This window comes from Tursiops truncatus, chromosome 3, assembly GCF_011762595.2.
Source record: "Tursiops truncatus isolate mTurTru1 chromosome 3, mTurTru1.mat.Y, whole genome shotgun sequence".
Taxonomy (NCBI): Eukaryota; Metazoa; Chordata; class Mammalia; order Artiodactyla; family Delphinidae; genus Tursiops; species Tursiops truncatus.
The window spans coordinates 37323115-37339877 of NC_047036.1; the positions used below are offsets into that span (position 1 = coordinate 37323115).

The 16763-nt window shown below is 37.3% G+C and overlaps 1 protein-coding gene across 1 annotated transcript in view; it reads right to left on the minus strand.

Moving 5' to 3' along the window:
• Nucleotides 1-1579: 1579 nt before the first annotated feature.
• HCN1 (hyperpolarization activated cyclic nucleotide gated potassium channel 1) overlaps nucleotides 1580-16763 on the minus strand; it is a 368418-nt gene continuing 353234 nt past the window's right edge. The window contains exons 7-8 of the mRNA XM_019929239.3: nucleotides 6135-6299; nucleotides 1580-2445 (exon numbers count right to left, since the gene is read on the minus strand). Coding sequence (XP_019784798.1) covers nucleotides 1580-2445; nucleotides 6135-6299 — 1031 coding nt within the window. The remainder of the gene's footprint in view (nucleotides 2446-6134; nucleotides 6300-16763) is intronic.

A 16763-nucleotide genomic window follows, 5' to 3' on the forward strand; every position in this document is an offset into this window, starting at 1 on the left:
GACTTCTTTGAGAAGAAGCAGATGTTCACAGATCATGAAAAGAGTCAAGGAAACAGACAAACAACAAAAACGATGCTCACAGACATTCAGTTTGACCCCTGCTTGCTGTCACCATGTCTGTACTTTTTTCAGCACATTTAAAATAACAAACCTCCCATCTAAGGGCTATGTTAGTCACCACATGTCTTAAGATTTACTAACCATTTAGTTACAATACACAAAGAGCAAAGTGTGTGTTCCCAAACAGATATGATGCTATAGTGTATTTATTTTTTAAAATTAACACCGCAGTAAACTACCAATTACAGTGAAGACACAGAACACACTGGCAACTCCAAATCAAGCTGTGGTTTACAAATCATTATTTAAATGATGATAATAATAATAATAACATTAAATGAAAGTGAAAACCTCACTTCTATACTTAAGTCAGAGATCCAAGTCAGCCTTATAGGAATTTTAAGATAGGCAATTAATGAATGGTTATACTTTTCCAGAAATGAGAAATACTGTAAGCCTTTCCCTACAATGACTGCTTTGAATGTATTTTCTTTTTTTCCAAAAAGCATGCAGGGACTATTTTCAGATGCTTGATTATGGCAAGAAGGAAGAAAAGTAATGATTTTTGGTGTAATACAAGCAATTTGTAGAATCGAGCATACAATTTTGCATAAAACATTGCAGGTTAAAATAATATTGTAGGTTTCAAGCCATTGCATTACAGTTGACTAACTGTCACAATTAGGTGTTGTAAAATTTAAAACTCTAAGTTTTGAAGTGAAGCAATAAAACTAAATTCTTAAACGATGACTTTTACCTTCACACAGCACAGAATAGCTATCTTTGTTTGGGTTGAAAAAGTTATTTACAACTAACATTGATTGAGTCTTGGTAAAAGTCCGATAACACATGAAGAGAAATATCCCCTCAGCTTTCTGAAAGATCGATGGACATGTTTGTGGTTAGAGACAGTCATAACAGCGTCAATGCTAGTCTCCTACCATGGCCAAGCATATGGTGTGTTCTTTAACCTAATTCAAAATTCAAAGCACCAAAATACAATTTAGATCTAGAAAATGGGACTTGCTATTTAATCCTCCGTAACTGATGATTAACAATTTAGATGCAGAGACACTGCTAATGAGAAAAGTTTTGATTGGTGCTGTTTAGTAGCTCACTTGAGTTGCCTTTTTAAAATCAGAGTTTTGCTTCCATTGAATCCAAGAACTCTTCATAAAATAGAGAAATACATATATCAAAGGAATTAAGTAAAAGTAGGTTAAAAATAAATAATCTTACAACAACATTTTAAATCCTTTAATGATTTAAAGAAAGGAAGACATAAAACACTGAATGCTAAACAAGTCTTTTGAACTTTTCTTGAGATTTTTAGATATAGATTTAATAGTATATGTGTGTATATATATATATTTTTTACATTTTGCATGTAGGCCAGAGCTGTCTAAAATATCTCTTCATAGTAGGCTATAGGGATCTATCAGGAGATAGAATAAAATAAGATCTGAGAATATTCTCAGTTTATTAGAGTATTTCTTTCTGCTTTGACAATCAGCAGGCATCATAAATTTGAAGCAAATCTTGGCTTTTCTGTCTCTGGGTCTGTATGTAAGACTGAGGAAGACTCCCTCTGGTGAGCAGCTGCTGGTGGAGGGGGTGCCGGTGGGACTCCCCGGCTGGGGGGGATGGCTCCCGATGACATCTGTCGGAACAGGGTGACCCGCTGGGGGACCGTGCCCCTGATCCCTGCCTGCAGGCCCGAGCCGTGCACCGTGGTCACGGGTGGAGGGATGGACGCCAGGGACTCGCCCACAGTGGGATGTGGTCTGGAAATCAGGGTGGAAACCTCATGGGGCAGCGAGGGCTGCGAGGCCGAGAGGGGCCTGACTTCTCGGGTCAGGCTGGTGTTGTGAAGCGCCTGCGTGCTCTTGTGCACTTCGTTTTTCGGTGCGGAGCTGCTGGGTGTCTGTGGAGTCTGGGGCTGCTGCTTGGTCTGCGGTGGCTGCTGTGCCTGCTGCTGAGTGAGTGACAGCTGGGAAGCAGTGGGGGAGGCGTAGTGGAAAGTTCGAGTGGCTAGCGGGCTCTGAACGGGAGGGCTGCAGACCGCAGTGGCGTAGGAGCAGGGCGAGAGGATGGCCGACGGCTGGGGGGTCTGTGTGCTGGGGCTGGGGGAGTGCAGGTTGCCATGAGACAGACTGGTGGCTGTGTACACCGGCGGAGATTGCGTCCTCCCGCGAGAGGTCGGGGTGGTAGTTGAAGACGTGGAATTCAGGGCTGTCATTTGAGGGTAACTGATGGGACCGATGGCCTGCACCATCTCCCTGTCGTGTTTCACAATCTGCTTCAGGATCTCGTTCTCCTGATTGTTGAAAACTCCAGTGTTCAGATCCTTCTGGAACTTTTGCAGAAGAATTGAATTTTTCTTTCCTGTCAGCGAAAGGAAGATAGGCACTTAGAAAGTCTATAAGTGACTGATGACAACTCCAAGCGCAACTGGCTCCTGCAAACAGAATGATGGCAGTGTTTCATAGAAGAGGCTTAAAAGCCAAGCACTCACCTTTAGACACCAAATAGACACATGGCTCCTGTCTCTCACGCTTCCTGTATCTTTCTGGGAAATCTCACCTTCTGTACGAGTCAAGTTGAAAAGTCTGTAATATGGCAAAAGCCATCTTACAGAAGAAATGGAGAGATCTGCATGAGGGTTACCTTGGGAGAAGAAAGGGCATTTGGAGCAGGATGGGCCCGAAGTCAAGATTTCAGTTTAAAGCTTCTTTTTCAAGAAAGGGCAATGGAATACATACTATGTGACAGGCACCCTACCCAAGGCTTTAGGCAGATTTATTTTATTTAATCCACAACTCTTTGCGGTAAGTGTGCTCATAATCCCACTTCACCCAAAAGGAGACTGGAACATAAGAAGGTTAAGAGTAATGTCCAAGAAAACATAGTTAATAAGTGACAGAGCTGGGACAGGAAACCAGTAGATCTGATCACAGATTTACTACGGACTATGAAGCAGCCACATCTATATCACGTTGAGTGTTTGCTGGAAATGAAGTCTCCTGGACCTCATCCACTTGCTGCACCAGATGCTGCCTTTTACTATGATCCCCTGGTAGTTGTCACATGCAAGTTTGAGAAGCAAAGGCCTTTGCTTTTGACCACTGCCCTACACCAGTGGTTCTCTGCTGTACCTGCATATTTTTGTCATCTCTAGAGCTTTAAGAGTTACTTATTTACATCTGCACCCTAACAATTAAATCAGAATAAACAGACATGGGTCCAGATTTTGGTACTTTAAAATAAACTTTCCCCAGGGGATTCTTGTGTGCAGCCAGATTGAGAACTATTTCATAATCTTACTTTTTTTTTTTTTTTTTTGCGGTATGTGGACCTCTCACTGTTGTGGCCTCTCCCGTTGCGGAGCACAGGCTCCAGACGCACAGGCTCAGCGGCCATGGCTCACGGGCCCAGCCGCTCCGTGGCATGTGGGATCTTCCCAGAGCGGGGCACGAACCCGTGTCCCCTGCATCGGCAGGCGGACTTTTAACCACTGCGCCACCAGGGAAGCTCTATCTTTCCTCTTCTGAGAGGTTGTTGTGAGGATTCAGGGGCATAATGTATGGCAAGCTCTCAGCTCATTCTAGAACCTCAACAAGTATTACCTCTCCTTCTCGCTATTGTCTTTGGAGTGGTTTGCAATAAGGAGATGTTCTCTGGCAAAATAACAATTAGCACCAATTGTAGGTTGATGTAAGAGGGGAAAATCAGTGACTTTTTAATGGCATCATCACCTAGGTAAATATGGTAACTGAAAAGTAAATCAATTTGCCATATCACTAAATAAAGTATCACATCTAAACTAACAAGGAATATTTTCAAATGGAAATGTATGATATAATTTACTTGGCTGCTGGGAAAGGCAATCATTTTAAATGACTGCCAAAATGAATAGTTCTCTCTCTCCTTACAGAATTGTCCTAATTTCCCAAAGAACAAAACTTCTACGTTAGTAGAAAACATAAATGCTTACTTTGCATATACCCTTAATTAACTATAACATATGCATTTATAAGCAATGGCCACAGCACTGAGAAGGATAATATTTTTTTTGTGATCATGTGAATAGTCAACATTTCATAATCTAAGTATCTGGGACCTTGTGGAAAAATACTATAACTTTTAATGCACTGTTAGAATTTTGTGAAGATTAAAAATGGAAATACTGGTGCTCACTAGCAATTTTATTGCCTATATTATTGATTGCAAACTGTTTCATGCAAACTTTCTTATAAAAAATTAACTGTAATAAATTAGATGAAAGTGATGCTCTATCAGATTAACAGAAATTCTCTATTGAAATATCCTGATTTGATGCTTTTGCAAAATATGTTTAGCTGGCTTAGGAAGAAAACTCATATGCTCAGAAATTAGTCTCTGGCTCTACCATGAACACTCACACACCACAAAGAGGGAAGTTATTTTCAAATTAAGTAAAGATGCTTTTAGGTATACTCGCTTCTTTTATGGGCACTGTCTTCTGGACACTCCGTCCTGTTACATCTCTAAGTTATCAATAAGATTTTTAATATGTGTCCTGTGTCTAATGGTAATGTCCAAATACTACATTTACTTCTCCTAACCTAATTTCAGATCCTTATGCACTCTGTTGTCCTACCAATATAGAAGAAAAGAAAGATGTAAAGTGCAGAAGAAAAGCTGACACAACCATACGTCAATCAAAAGTCCTTACCTTTAATAAAAATGAAGCAGTTGAAGTATCTCTTTATTTACTTTCCAGTGATCCCAACCCCAATCTCCTTTGAGTTCACTGATTCCTTCATCCCTCCCTAACTCTCTTCAACAATATTCATTGTGTACTAGGCACTGTGAATGTAATAGTAAATGAGATATGATCTCTACATTCATAAAGCTTAGCATCTCTAGAGCAATTTAAATAATAAAAGCAGTGCTGTGATGGAGGAACTTCCCAGTAGTAAGGGAGAATATCTCCAGGGTACTCAGACTATTAAGAGGGTAGAAGGTCAAAGAAGGTTTCTACAGGGACGTGATGTCTAAACTGAGATATGAAAGCTAGTAGAGTTAAGCAGGGAAAGGGAACAGAGGAGGGTAGGGTGCAGGAGGAGGACCTGGGTGTGGAAGATGAATGCATATCACCTTCCAACATCAGAATGTTCTAGCATATCTTGGGAAGTTAACAGCAAGCCAATCTGATCTAACTTTACTATGGCAATTATTCAAATCTTTAAACCAATGTAACTAGTAAGGTCTAACTTACATATTTTTATTTGAGAGCAGAGAAGATTTTTAAGATAAGTTGATGTTTGCAAAGTAAAGCATCTATGTGGGCACTTCTATTAAGGTTTTTTCTGCTTGAGTCTGTATTACAAACATTTCAAGAAGTTTCTACTGAGACAATGAAAATACACAAGTTTTCAATTCTTAATATAAGAATAAATGTAAAGTTGATCCTTAAAAATGAAAAAAAAAGCCTTGTGATAAAATTTAGTTTGTAATGTAGACTCATACTATTGCATTTTTAGTTCTATTTTAATGCTGTGTAGAATTTTTAATCATTGTTTTTTACCTTAAGATTCAAATTGTTTTGGTATCACTGGTGAAATCAGATTGCGTAGCTAGAAAAAATAGAGATGAATAAACAAACCTAGAATACTTAGAAGAGAAAGTTAGATAGAGCCTCAGATCTTTCTAGAAATATGGCTAGAGCTAATTGCTATTTCTATATTTCTATGTTAATTAATAAGCAATCTATATACTAGCATTTGGGACTTATGATTGCAAATATGTATCAGCCCACTAGATTAAAACTGAATTGTGGGCTTCCCTGGTTGGCGCAGTGGTTGAAAGTCCGTCTGCAGATGCAGGGGACACGGGTTCGTGCCCCGGTCTGGGAAGATCCCACATGCCGCGGAGCGGCTGGGCCCATGAGCCATGGCCGCTGAGCCTGCGCGTCCGGAGCCTGTGCTCCGCAACGGGAGAGGCCACAACAGTGACAGGCCCGCATACCGCAAAAAACAAAAAACAAAAAACAAAACTGAATTGTGCACAAAGAAGAAAACTGAACAGAGTACCTATCCGATCTAGTCGGTCAATGGCTACTGTCTCAAAGGCTCTTCTCATCATTGGATATTCCTCCAGGACCTCATTGAAATTGTCCACAGAAAGCGAATAAAGACGACAATATGTATCAGCTCGAACACTGGCAGTGCGTCGTCCCTTGGTCAACAGGCAAATCTCTATAAAAACAAAGAAGAAAGATTTGTTTGGCAATTTTCTTTAAAAGGCCATTGAGACCTACCACAACTAAAAGAAAAAAGTCTCATGGTGTGAGAAACCAATGATTAGTAACATTTTCTATTTTATCAGGAAATCCTTTCTGATAATTAAAAGTGCCCAATTTCTAATACTCAATCTTAAAATATTATTTTTTTTAAACAATTGAGACTTTTGGTTCAAAGGGAAGGCTGTAACAAAATTATCTTCTTCCAGTTCCAATTCCAATTCACCTGAAACAAAAATATGCAGAAGAAAGAATAATAAATCCAAAATGGAGTTGAAAACAGGAAGAGACTATTCTCAGATAGACGTTCTTATGAATTCTGGAAGGCAGAGAGCAGATGGTATTATATAGACAGAAACCAAAGTGAGCCCAAAATCATTGGCTTAGAAAGTCTTATGATTAAGCAAAATTGAATCACAGGTTCAGATGTATGCATTATAGGAATGTTTTATGTAGTTCATATATTCCCAGTAAGATCAGTATAAAAATTATATTCCAAATGTACAGAGGGGATTTTCTGTAGGGCGCGGTCAGCTAACTGCTACGCGGCAGGAAGCTGAAATAAGCTGAGTCATCCTTCCTGTGGCCACTGCGCTTGCGCTAAGTATACTAATGAGGTTTTAAAGTAGCGACCTATCCGATGCTGGCTCACAAATCGCACCATCGGCGAAAGCCAATCACAGAGCGACACATGTTCTTAATCCCTATATAAGCAGACTGCTATAGGATTGCGGGGTCTTCCTTCCATCTTTCTTCAACCAAGCTGTGCTCCAATAAAGTGTGATACGAGAAGAATCTTGCGTGTGGCGGCTCGTTATTCTGCCGGTCAGAAACGGCTCGCCGCAATTTTCATTTAAGTAATTTCTAAGGAAAATATTTTGTTGTAATTTTGATTCCCAATATATGGTAAGTAAATATTTGCAAACGTGGATTTTCTTATTAGCTAGATAAATAAATGATAAAAGTGAAGATTTTCTATTTCATTTCCCAAAATTTATGTATTAAAATCCTATAGACTTTGCTTCTTTAAAAAATTTAAATAATTGAAAAACTTTCCTTCAAAATAACCTATTTGAAAAAAGGAATGGGAGAAGTGTTTCTGAAATGCACTGTCTCCTAACAAAAGGAAATAAGCAAAATAATTATTGAAAGGGGCCTAAATTCATACTCCTCTGAACTTATTTAAAGAATTTCAGTTCATGTTGATAAATATAGTGAGTAAATTATATGGTAGGCATTATGTCCTTGACGTTAGGGCTGGAAACATGAATCAAACATCATATCTACTTCTGTATTACTTATTTGCTGGTAGTAAAAAGAAAAAGTTCATTTGAATTAAGATTTCATTTAAAGTGCAAGCTGGTGAGAGCAATAATATAGAAGGCAGGCACTCTGGGAGTACTAAAGAAGTGCATCTGAACCAATCTGGCAATTGAGAGGATTTTAGGAAATGCCACCTAAGCCACCAATTATGTTGTTACTGTTCGTGCTCGTAAACATTTCAAATTTAATAAACAATATTGTGGTCGGGCCAACATGGCAGAGTAGGAAGACCCTGAGCTCACCTCCTCCCATGGGCACACCAAAATTACAAATACATACAGAGCAATGTATGTATGAGAATGACCTGGAGACTAGCAGAAGAGATTTTCTACAACAAAAGATATAAAGAAGGAACCACAACGAGAAGGGTAGAAGAGGCAGACATGCTGTATAGTCAAGACCCATAACCCTGGGTAGGTGACCCACAAATGGGAGGATAATCACTATTGCAGAGATTCCCCTTAGGGAGAGAGGGGTCTGAGCCCCACATTGGGCTCCTCAGCCTGCGGGTCCTGCACCAGGAAGATGACCCCCAGAAAGTCTGGCTTTAAGGCCAGTGGGGCTTGCATTCTTGAGAGCTGGAGCGTTGTAGGAAGTAGACTCTGCTCTTGAAGGGTGCACACAAAATCTTACACCCTCCAATACCCTGTGCAGAAACAGTAATTTGAAGAAGCCTGGGTCAGACCTACTTACTGATCTTTTAGAGCCTCCTAGATTGGCAGGAGGCAACTGGGACACACCCTGAGGACACAGATGCTGATGGCATCCATTTTGGGGAGCTCATTATACCCCAATGACACTGATGCTGGCAAGCACCACTTTGGAATCCTCCCTCTACCCTATTAACACTGGAACCCAGCCCCATCCACCAATGGGCCAGCGCCAGCCCTGGGACTCTCTGCGCCATGCAGCCCACCATGCTGGGACCCAACCCCACCCACCAGCAGCCAGCAACCTCTGAACCAGCAGGAATCAAAGGTACATTAGATGATACAGAGGACTGGATCAGTAAATTGGAAGACAGAGTAGTAAAAATCACTCATCTGAACAGAAAACAGGAAAAAGGATTTTTTAAAAAAATTAGGATAGTTTAAGGGACCTCTGGGACAACATTAAGCATACTAACATTTGCATTATCGGAGTCCCAGAAGGAGAAGAGAGAGGAAAAGGGAGCAGAGAACACATTTGAAGAAACAATAGCTGAAAAATTCCCTAACCTGGGAAAGGAAACAAACATCCAGGTCCAGGAAGCACAGAGAATCCCAAGGAGAATCAACCCAAGGAGGACCACACCAAGACACATTATAATTAAAATGGCAAAAATTAACGATAAAAAGAGAATATTAAAAGCAGCAAAGTAAAACCAACTAGTTACAAGGGAACTTTGCATAAGATCACCAGCTGAGTTTTCACCAAAAACTTCACAGGTCAGAAGGGAGTGGCATAATATGTTTAAAGTGATGAAAGGAAGAAATGTACAACCAAGAATACTCTACCCAGCAAAGCTGTCATTCAGATTGGAAAGAGAGATAGAGATTTTTACAAACAAGAAAAAGCTAAAAGAGTTCAGTACCACAACCAGTTTTACAAGAAATGTTAAAGGGACTTCTCTAAGCAAAAAAGAAAAGGACAGAAATAGAAATATGAAAGTTATAAAAGAAAAAATCTCATTGGTAAAGGCAAATAGACATTAAAGGTAGTAGCCCAACCAAACATAAATCTAGTAGAAAGGTTAAAAGAGTTGTGCACCTAGAACTAACATAGTGTTGTAGGTTAATTGTACTTCAATTATTTAAAAAAAATATGTAGACCCTGGGAGGAAATGCATCAGAATGCTAATGGTAGTTATTTCTGGGGGATGGGGATTATGGGTGATTGTTCTTTTTTACGTCCGGCTTTTATGTAATTCTAGCTGTCTGCAATGAACATTCATTACTTGTAAAATTAGAAAGAAAACAATAAATGTGATTAAAAATGAAAAAATAATATTGTGGACTGTTCATGTTTGTGTGCAAGTTTGTGGGTGTATTTGTGTGTGTGTACCTTTGGTGTGCGTAGCAAGATAAACCTCTATTGGTCAGTGTTTAAGCATAAAGCATATTATCATATGATGGAATTTGTCAGCTACTCTAATTTAAAAAAAATGTAATAAAAGTATTTTCGACACTACCCCCAAATTAAACTCCTGTGTCACTATAGTACTAATGCCATATTATATAACTTATGATTGCTAAATTATGTCAAACATACTGATGAGAAATGTTTTTATTGCTAAGTATTGCTTTCAAATCTGTACAAGTTGTCATATAGAATGGTTATATGCCTCTTGGAAAATAATCCAATGATACATAACAAAGACCTTAAAATGTATCCATACACTTTACTCAGAAATTTCACTAGACAATCTAGCCTAAGGAAATAGTCTGTAATCAGAACAATGTTATTTACATGGTGATATACATTATGCATTTATGTATGCATCTGAAAATATGGGAATGCCTTAAATGAATAATAAGTCAAGATTCATAATCAACTATGTGGCAATTATTAAAAGTAAAGCTTTTAAAGTCTATGTATTAATATTAATAGTAGAATGGTCATGAAAGTTTAACAGAGAAAAGCAGGATACAAGGTTTTAATTATAGCATGATAAAAATGATCACATATAGTATGAAAAAAATGACAATAAAATCTACCAATATGCACTGCTCCGTTGAAAAATATTCCTTTATGTAGATATACTGTTTACATTTTTTTTCAACTTTCCTTTATCTAAATTATTTTTATTTGTGGATATACAACTTTTATTTTTTAAAAGTTACTTAAAATTTAATATCTAAGTGCACAGAAGAGAAAAAACCCCAAGATATGAAGGAATATAAACAAACCTAAAAATAGTGATTATTATTGTAGGTGATTTCCTCAACTTTACCTTTCATTTTTTTTAATGTATTTTTAATTTGACACTTATATTTTTAATTTACAAATGCTTTCCACTTTCTTATATTTGTTGCTTTCTCATTATATCATTCTCTTTCGTTGTGAATGTAATATCCTCTATCTTCTGGTAGTTGTTAGAGATCTGGTTTTGAATAATGAATATATGCTACAATATGGATATATTGTATGTGGATGAACCTCAGAATGTTTCACAAACATAGTGAAAGAAGCAACACATGACAGTCCATATAGTACGTGCTTCCACTGATATAAATAATCCAGAAAAGGGAAATCTATAGTGACAGATAACATATTAGTGGTTGCTTGGGGAAGTGGGTGGAAAAGATTAACAATAAGTGGGCAGGAGGAATCTTGTTGGGGTGATGAAAACCTAAACCTGTTTGGCTTGGCTTTCATAGTGTTGGTTTCATAATTTGGGAAATTTCTAAAAAGATTGAATTGTATACTTTGAATTATATATACATGTTGCAATAAACTGTAAAATGGAAACAAAAAGTTTTGTCTTTATATTTTATCTTTATTATATTTTATATTTTAGTTTCTGTTCTGTTTTCTGAATTCTTTCTCTTTACTCTGGAATCATTGTTTTTGTCTCTGTGTCTAGATCTTTCCCTTGTATATTAAATGTTTTCTTCAAGTTACCTGTTGATGTCCATTTCTGTTGAGGATGAAAACTCTAGTGATGTGGCAGCATTTATTGATCTGGAGTTTCTCTTTAGGGTGAATAGGTGGGAAGTTTATCCTCAAATTTCCCTAAATGCCAGAATAAGGAGGGCTGTACTCCAAGGTTACCAACATCTCTCTTAATTGTTCTAGTTCTCTGCCTTGTTCAGTTACTTTAGAGAAGAACCACTTGCTTTTTTCTCTCCTCAGGAAAATAAATGCTTGGTTACAGCCTGTTCTGCAATGTCAAGGGAGGGACAGAGAGTCCACTGTACCACACAGAGACCTTCCCTAAGTCACTGTTTACCCTCACTTTTCAGTTGGCCCTCTGTCATCACACTGTCTCTTAGCTAGCAGCTTTTCTGGAGTTTTGCCAGGAGCTTTGCTCTCTTCTTGGTCATAGCCCTCAGCATTATATTCCAAGTTCCCTCTACTTTTCCTTCAAGTTTCATCAGTAACCACGAGCATAATTTTAAAAAAATTGTCTTAAACAACAGAAATTTATTTTCTCACATTTCTGGAGCCTGGAGGTCCAAAATCAGGGTGACAGTATGGTTGGGTTCTGGTGAGAGCTCTCTTCCTGGCTTGCCGATGGCCAAATTCTCACTGTGTCCTCACATGGCAGAGAGAGCCCCCATCTCTTCCTTTACCAACACTGTCACTAATCCCATCAGGAAGTTCCCACCCCCAGTCACCTCATCTAATTCAACTACCTAAGGCTCCACTTCCAAATACTACCACGTTGGGGATTAGGGATTCAACTTATTGAACTTGGGAGAGACAAGGACATCCAGTCCATAACACCATGTCTCTTGTCCTGAAATACTATTTATGTCCCTCTTGCTCTTTTAAAAAAACTAAGCTAAGAAACAAAAAACAAAAAAACAGTTTTATTGAGGTATAATTGATATACCAAAAATCTGCACATATTTAATGTATACAGTTTGATAAGTTTGGACATCTCCATGTACCTCTGAAACCACCAGCATATCCGTCACTTCCAAAAGTTTTCTTAACTGCATGTTACAGAATACCTGAATAATACTGGCTTACCAATAAAATAACTTAATTATAAAAATCTGGGAGGCAGGGCTAGTGTGGATTTAGTATCTCAGTGATGCTGAGGCACTGTGCTGGCATGACTTTATTTTCTTGGCCAACCTCTCATGATCACAAGTTCAAAGCAGCAACTACAAGAATTTACATCCTCATACAGTGTCCACAGAAAGGGAGAGACTTCCTTCCCACATTTCTTTCTTTTTATTGTGAAAGCAAAACTTCATAATATTCCTTTACTACTTTTAATTTGGTCTCTGGAAAGGGAAGAGATAAAGACATGTATTGAGGATCATCTTATGTAAAGAAATGGATTTGTATTTACTTTTCTGTATGCTTAAAAATTATTTGAATATTTTTCACAATGAGCCTATATTTATATATTACTTTTGTACTTTAAAAAATAAATTTAAAAATTAGAAAAAATATAGCTACTCTCAATACTTATAGTCATTTTGGAGACATAGTAAAAATAGATTTATTTCAGCATAGATATAAATATATTCATGTTTTCTCTAGATTATTCTTTGCAAATGATTTTCTGGTTTCTATTGTCTGGAGTCCTCGTATAATGGATATACAATATATGTAGCTAAATGGAGTAGATGGACATGTGTTACATGGTATAGGTCCCCATAATTAACTGATGAATCAGTTAAATACTGTCTTTGGTATGAGAAGAAATCTTCCTAGAGGATGGTGCTTAAATAATATTTTAGGCCTATATAAAAAAATGAGTACATGTTTTATGAGAAAACTTCAGAGGTGTTATTGTCCAGCAAATCTTACTTCTTAATTAAATTCTATTTAAAATACAATGTACTTATGTAATTCTTTACCTTTTGTGATTTTTTGAATGAAAACTGATATTTCAATTTGGTTGATTTCTTGCCAACTAAGGAAGTAGAATGCTATTTTGGTGATTTTCTGCAGCAGTGATGGTTACCTGCTGATTCTGCTACCTTAACAGACATCCAATTTCTTAGGTTATTTTAGAGATTTTTTTTTTCTTTTTGGTGTAGTATAAAGAGTATTGGCCTGGGATTAGGAGTCCAGTGTTACAGTCTCAGACTGATTGATCTTGGTTGTGAAGATTTGGACAAATACTTATATTCTCTGGACCTTCATCTATTTATCTGTAAAATGTAAAATTCAATTATATCTCTAGAGTTTTATCAACATTTAGTCCATAACTTCAGACTTCGGTCATATTTTATATCTAAAGTTCCACTGAGTTTTATATCTTTAGTGCTTCCATGGCATCTGGTAGGTGTTTAATGTTTGCTGAAATGAATCATTGAACCAAAGAGCAACATGTTCTACAAAATGAGTTTCAATCACCTGTGGAAAAACTAAGGGCTAAATATAGATTTTCACTAGCAAAGTCCTTTCAGAAGTTATCTAGTGAGCTGTGCTCATTCCCAACATAAAACTCTTCAGTCTTTATCTCTCAACATCTCTTCAATAATTTCTTAGTGAGAAACAGATCAGATGAGGGTATATTCATGAGGGTATATTCTAGAAATAGTCACTGGTCAGTGTGAAAACCTATTTAAATAGTCCTTTCTTCTTTTAATGCCTCCATACTCTTTGTTTCCACCATGAAGAGAAATAAACAATGCCACACACTTAGCAATGAGAAAAAGTAACCCTGATCATAAAAGAATCTTAGATTTCATGAACTGAATTTCCAGATTCCATATGAATAGAGTAGGTGTTTCTTTGTAAATTAATTTTCTCTTGATAATAAGTTATTTTGGGGATCTACTTATTGAGTGAAGGGAGTCCTGTGTTAGGTGTTACAGATTGAGTTTTTGTGTATTTACGCTGTGCGTGCGTGCGTGTGTGTGTGTGTGTGTGTAAAAGACAGAGAGAAAAACCAATTTAGTCATTTGTATCTCATACTATCCTTTGGGCTCCTTAGGAATTATGTAGATATTAGTTCATCACTATTTTTAATTTCTTGTATTGTGTTTTCTACTTGTTTCCTAACTATTGACCTTATCTCCCTAGCTAGTTTAAGACATTTTAAAGACAACAACCATACAGTAACATTATTTTATCCCTAGCGGTGCCTGCTGCCTTGGGTTCTTAGACCAGTGAAATTGTTTTAAAATGCTGATGAGTAGTACATCAATGATAGTGGACAAACCCCAGATTGACACTAAATTCTAGCCTTAAGTTTTAAGATGGCATAATAATGGCTCCCCTGCTGAGGATCTTCTCTTTGCAACAGAACTTGCCGAACACTTTAAGCACCTTCTTTAAGCAGCACAATATATCTTTGAGGTTTTTGTGTAATGTATATAAGGAAGAAAGTACCTAGAAGGTTTGGTAATGTTTTCTTCAAGGTGGATATGTTATTACTCACTATCTAGAAAATTAACTTGTTTTTGGGTGCTCAGATTGACTTCCCAAGGAAAATAAAATAAAATATAAAATGAAATAAAATTGAACTCCCAAAGAACAAGCTGAGTGCAGCTTACAGATATAACCTTTTAAAAACAAAAAAATAAAAATAAAAACAGAGTCTTCTGGCATATTTTCTAGACTCTGTTGCTTCTTTCAATCTTTCTGCCCTTTTTCCTTGTTTGTCTACTCTCTGAGAACTCAACTAGCGATTTCCTAGTGGTGTAATCACTGCTTTAAAAATCTTAATGCAAATTTACTTGGAAATATATCCTTTCATCTGGATACAAATTTCTAAATGATAATTAAGTTCACAAGTAATGGGAACTTGGCATATTAATTTTATTTCTGCATTATTCTCCTGTTTTCCTCTACAAGATAACTTATTTTCTTTACAGGTTAAGTTATTTCACTTACTCAAGAGGGAAACCGAGAGTAATGCATTCCATCACAGGAGTATTATAAATCTCTGTTTCCGTTTTTCAGCATCATAAGAAATGTGTCCCGGGAGATTAAATTTGGCCTACCACACTATATATATATATACTTTTAATAATCCTTAGGGTATGAGATATATCAACCACCCAATGCTATTTTTGCTGACGTTAGTTAACCCTGATTATAAACATTTCAGTCCACCTGACATTACCATCACCTATATAAACAGTCATTTTATAAGGTAGGGCAAATGGCCTCAAGAATTTTGCAACTCAGAAATATTTCTCTGACCTCTAAAACAGAGCTTGATATTGCAGTAACACAGAGTTAATCATGAACTTATGACATGTTTTGTAAGGTAATGAAAGTGTTTAAACCTGAGTTTCCAGAATTTATGGGAAAATTTGTGCTCGGCTGCTCATAGTAACCTAAGCAAGAGCTGCTTCCATCTTTTATACCCGATATGATGAACTAAAAGTAATTCTCTGCTGTGCATTAAAATACTAATTTCCTAGAAATTATTTGGGTTTCTAATCCAGTGCCTCATAATAATGTGCAAGAGGAAATATCACTTTTTTTTTTTTTTGGTACGCAGGCCTCTCACTGTTGTGGTCTCTGCCGTTGCGGGGCACAGGCTCCGGACGCGCAGGCTCAGCGGCCATGGCTCACGGGCCTAGCCGCTCCACGGCATGTGGGATCTTCCCAGACCGGGGCACGAACCCGTGTCTCCTGCATCGGCAGGCGGACTCTCAACCACTGCACCACCAGGGAAGCTCGGAAATGTCACCTTTTAGCTTTCTATTTGTATTTGTAATCTTTCCATATTTATATTAGTGAACTAGTAAAATACCACCTCTTATGGCATGGTGAGGTAACATTTGGCTTAAAGCAATTTGTATATCAAGCTTGGCTGGTAGAAGAAGCACTTTAAGTGTCAAATGGATCTAAATAAGGATCTAAAATTTAGAGTAGGATAAAACATAAAATAGATGTAAATTTTGTAGTATTGATATTTGATGTATTTTGAAACATTTCACATTTTTAAAATAATTTTCTGAAAGAGAGATTAGATATAACATATTTCCAAATACAGATATATATTATATATAGATAGATTTTATAGCATGACAGCTATTCTAATAAACAGAAAACCCAATTCTGCTTTTTCTTCTAAATATCTAACTGAATATTTCAATTCCCAGAGAAACAGTGGTACTTACACAATTATTAGTGTCCTCTGCTGCAGCTCATGCAGTGATTTATGATTATTTATTCATTTAAAGTTATTATCTTGTCAAACGAATCTTAGCTCTCCCCATATGTTTGGTCAATTTATTTCTCTTAAAACACGAGATTAGGGTGGTCACCTGGGGCTCTGAGTATTGACTCTAGTAGCGACACCTCAGACAACTTATGCACTGGCAAAATTGTTATGAGATTTACCTAAAAAAGTGCCAAAAAAGTGCCCGGTACAAGCCTACTGCAGTATGGACACTCTCACAACATAAGTTCCTTTTTCCCTTATGTTTCTACTCCTTTCTCTGTATTTTTTCCTGTGATTTTGGCTCTA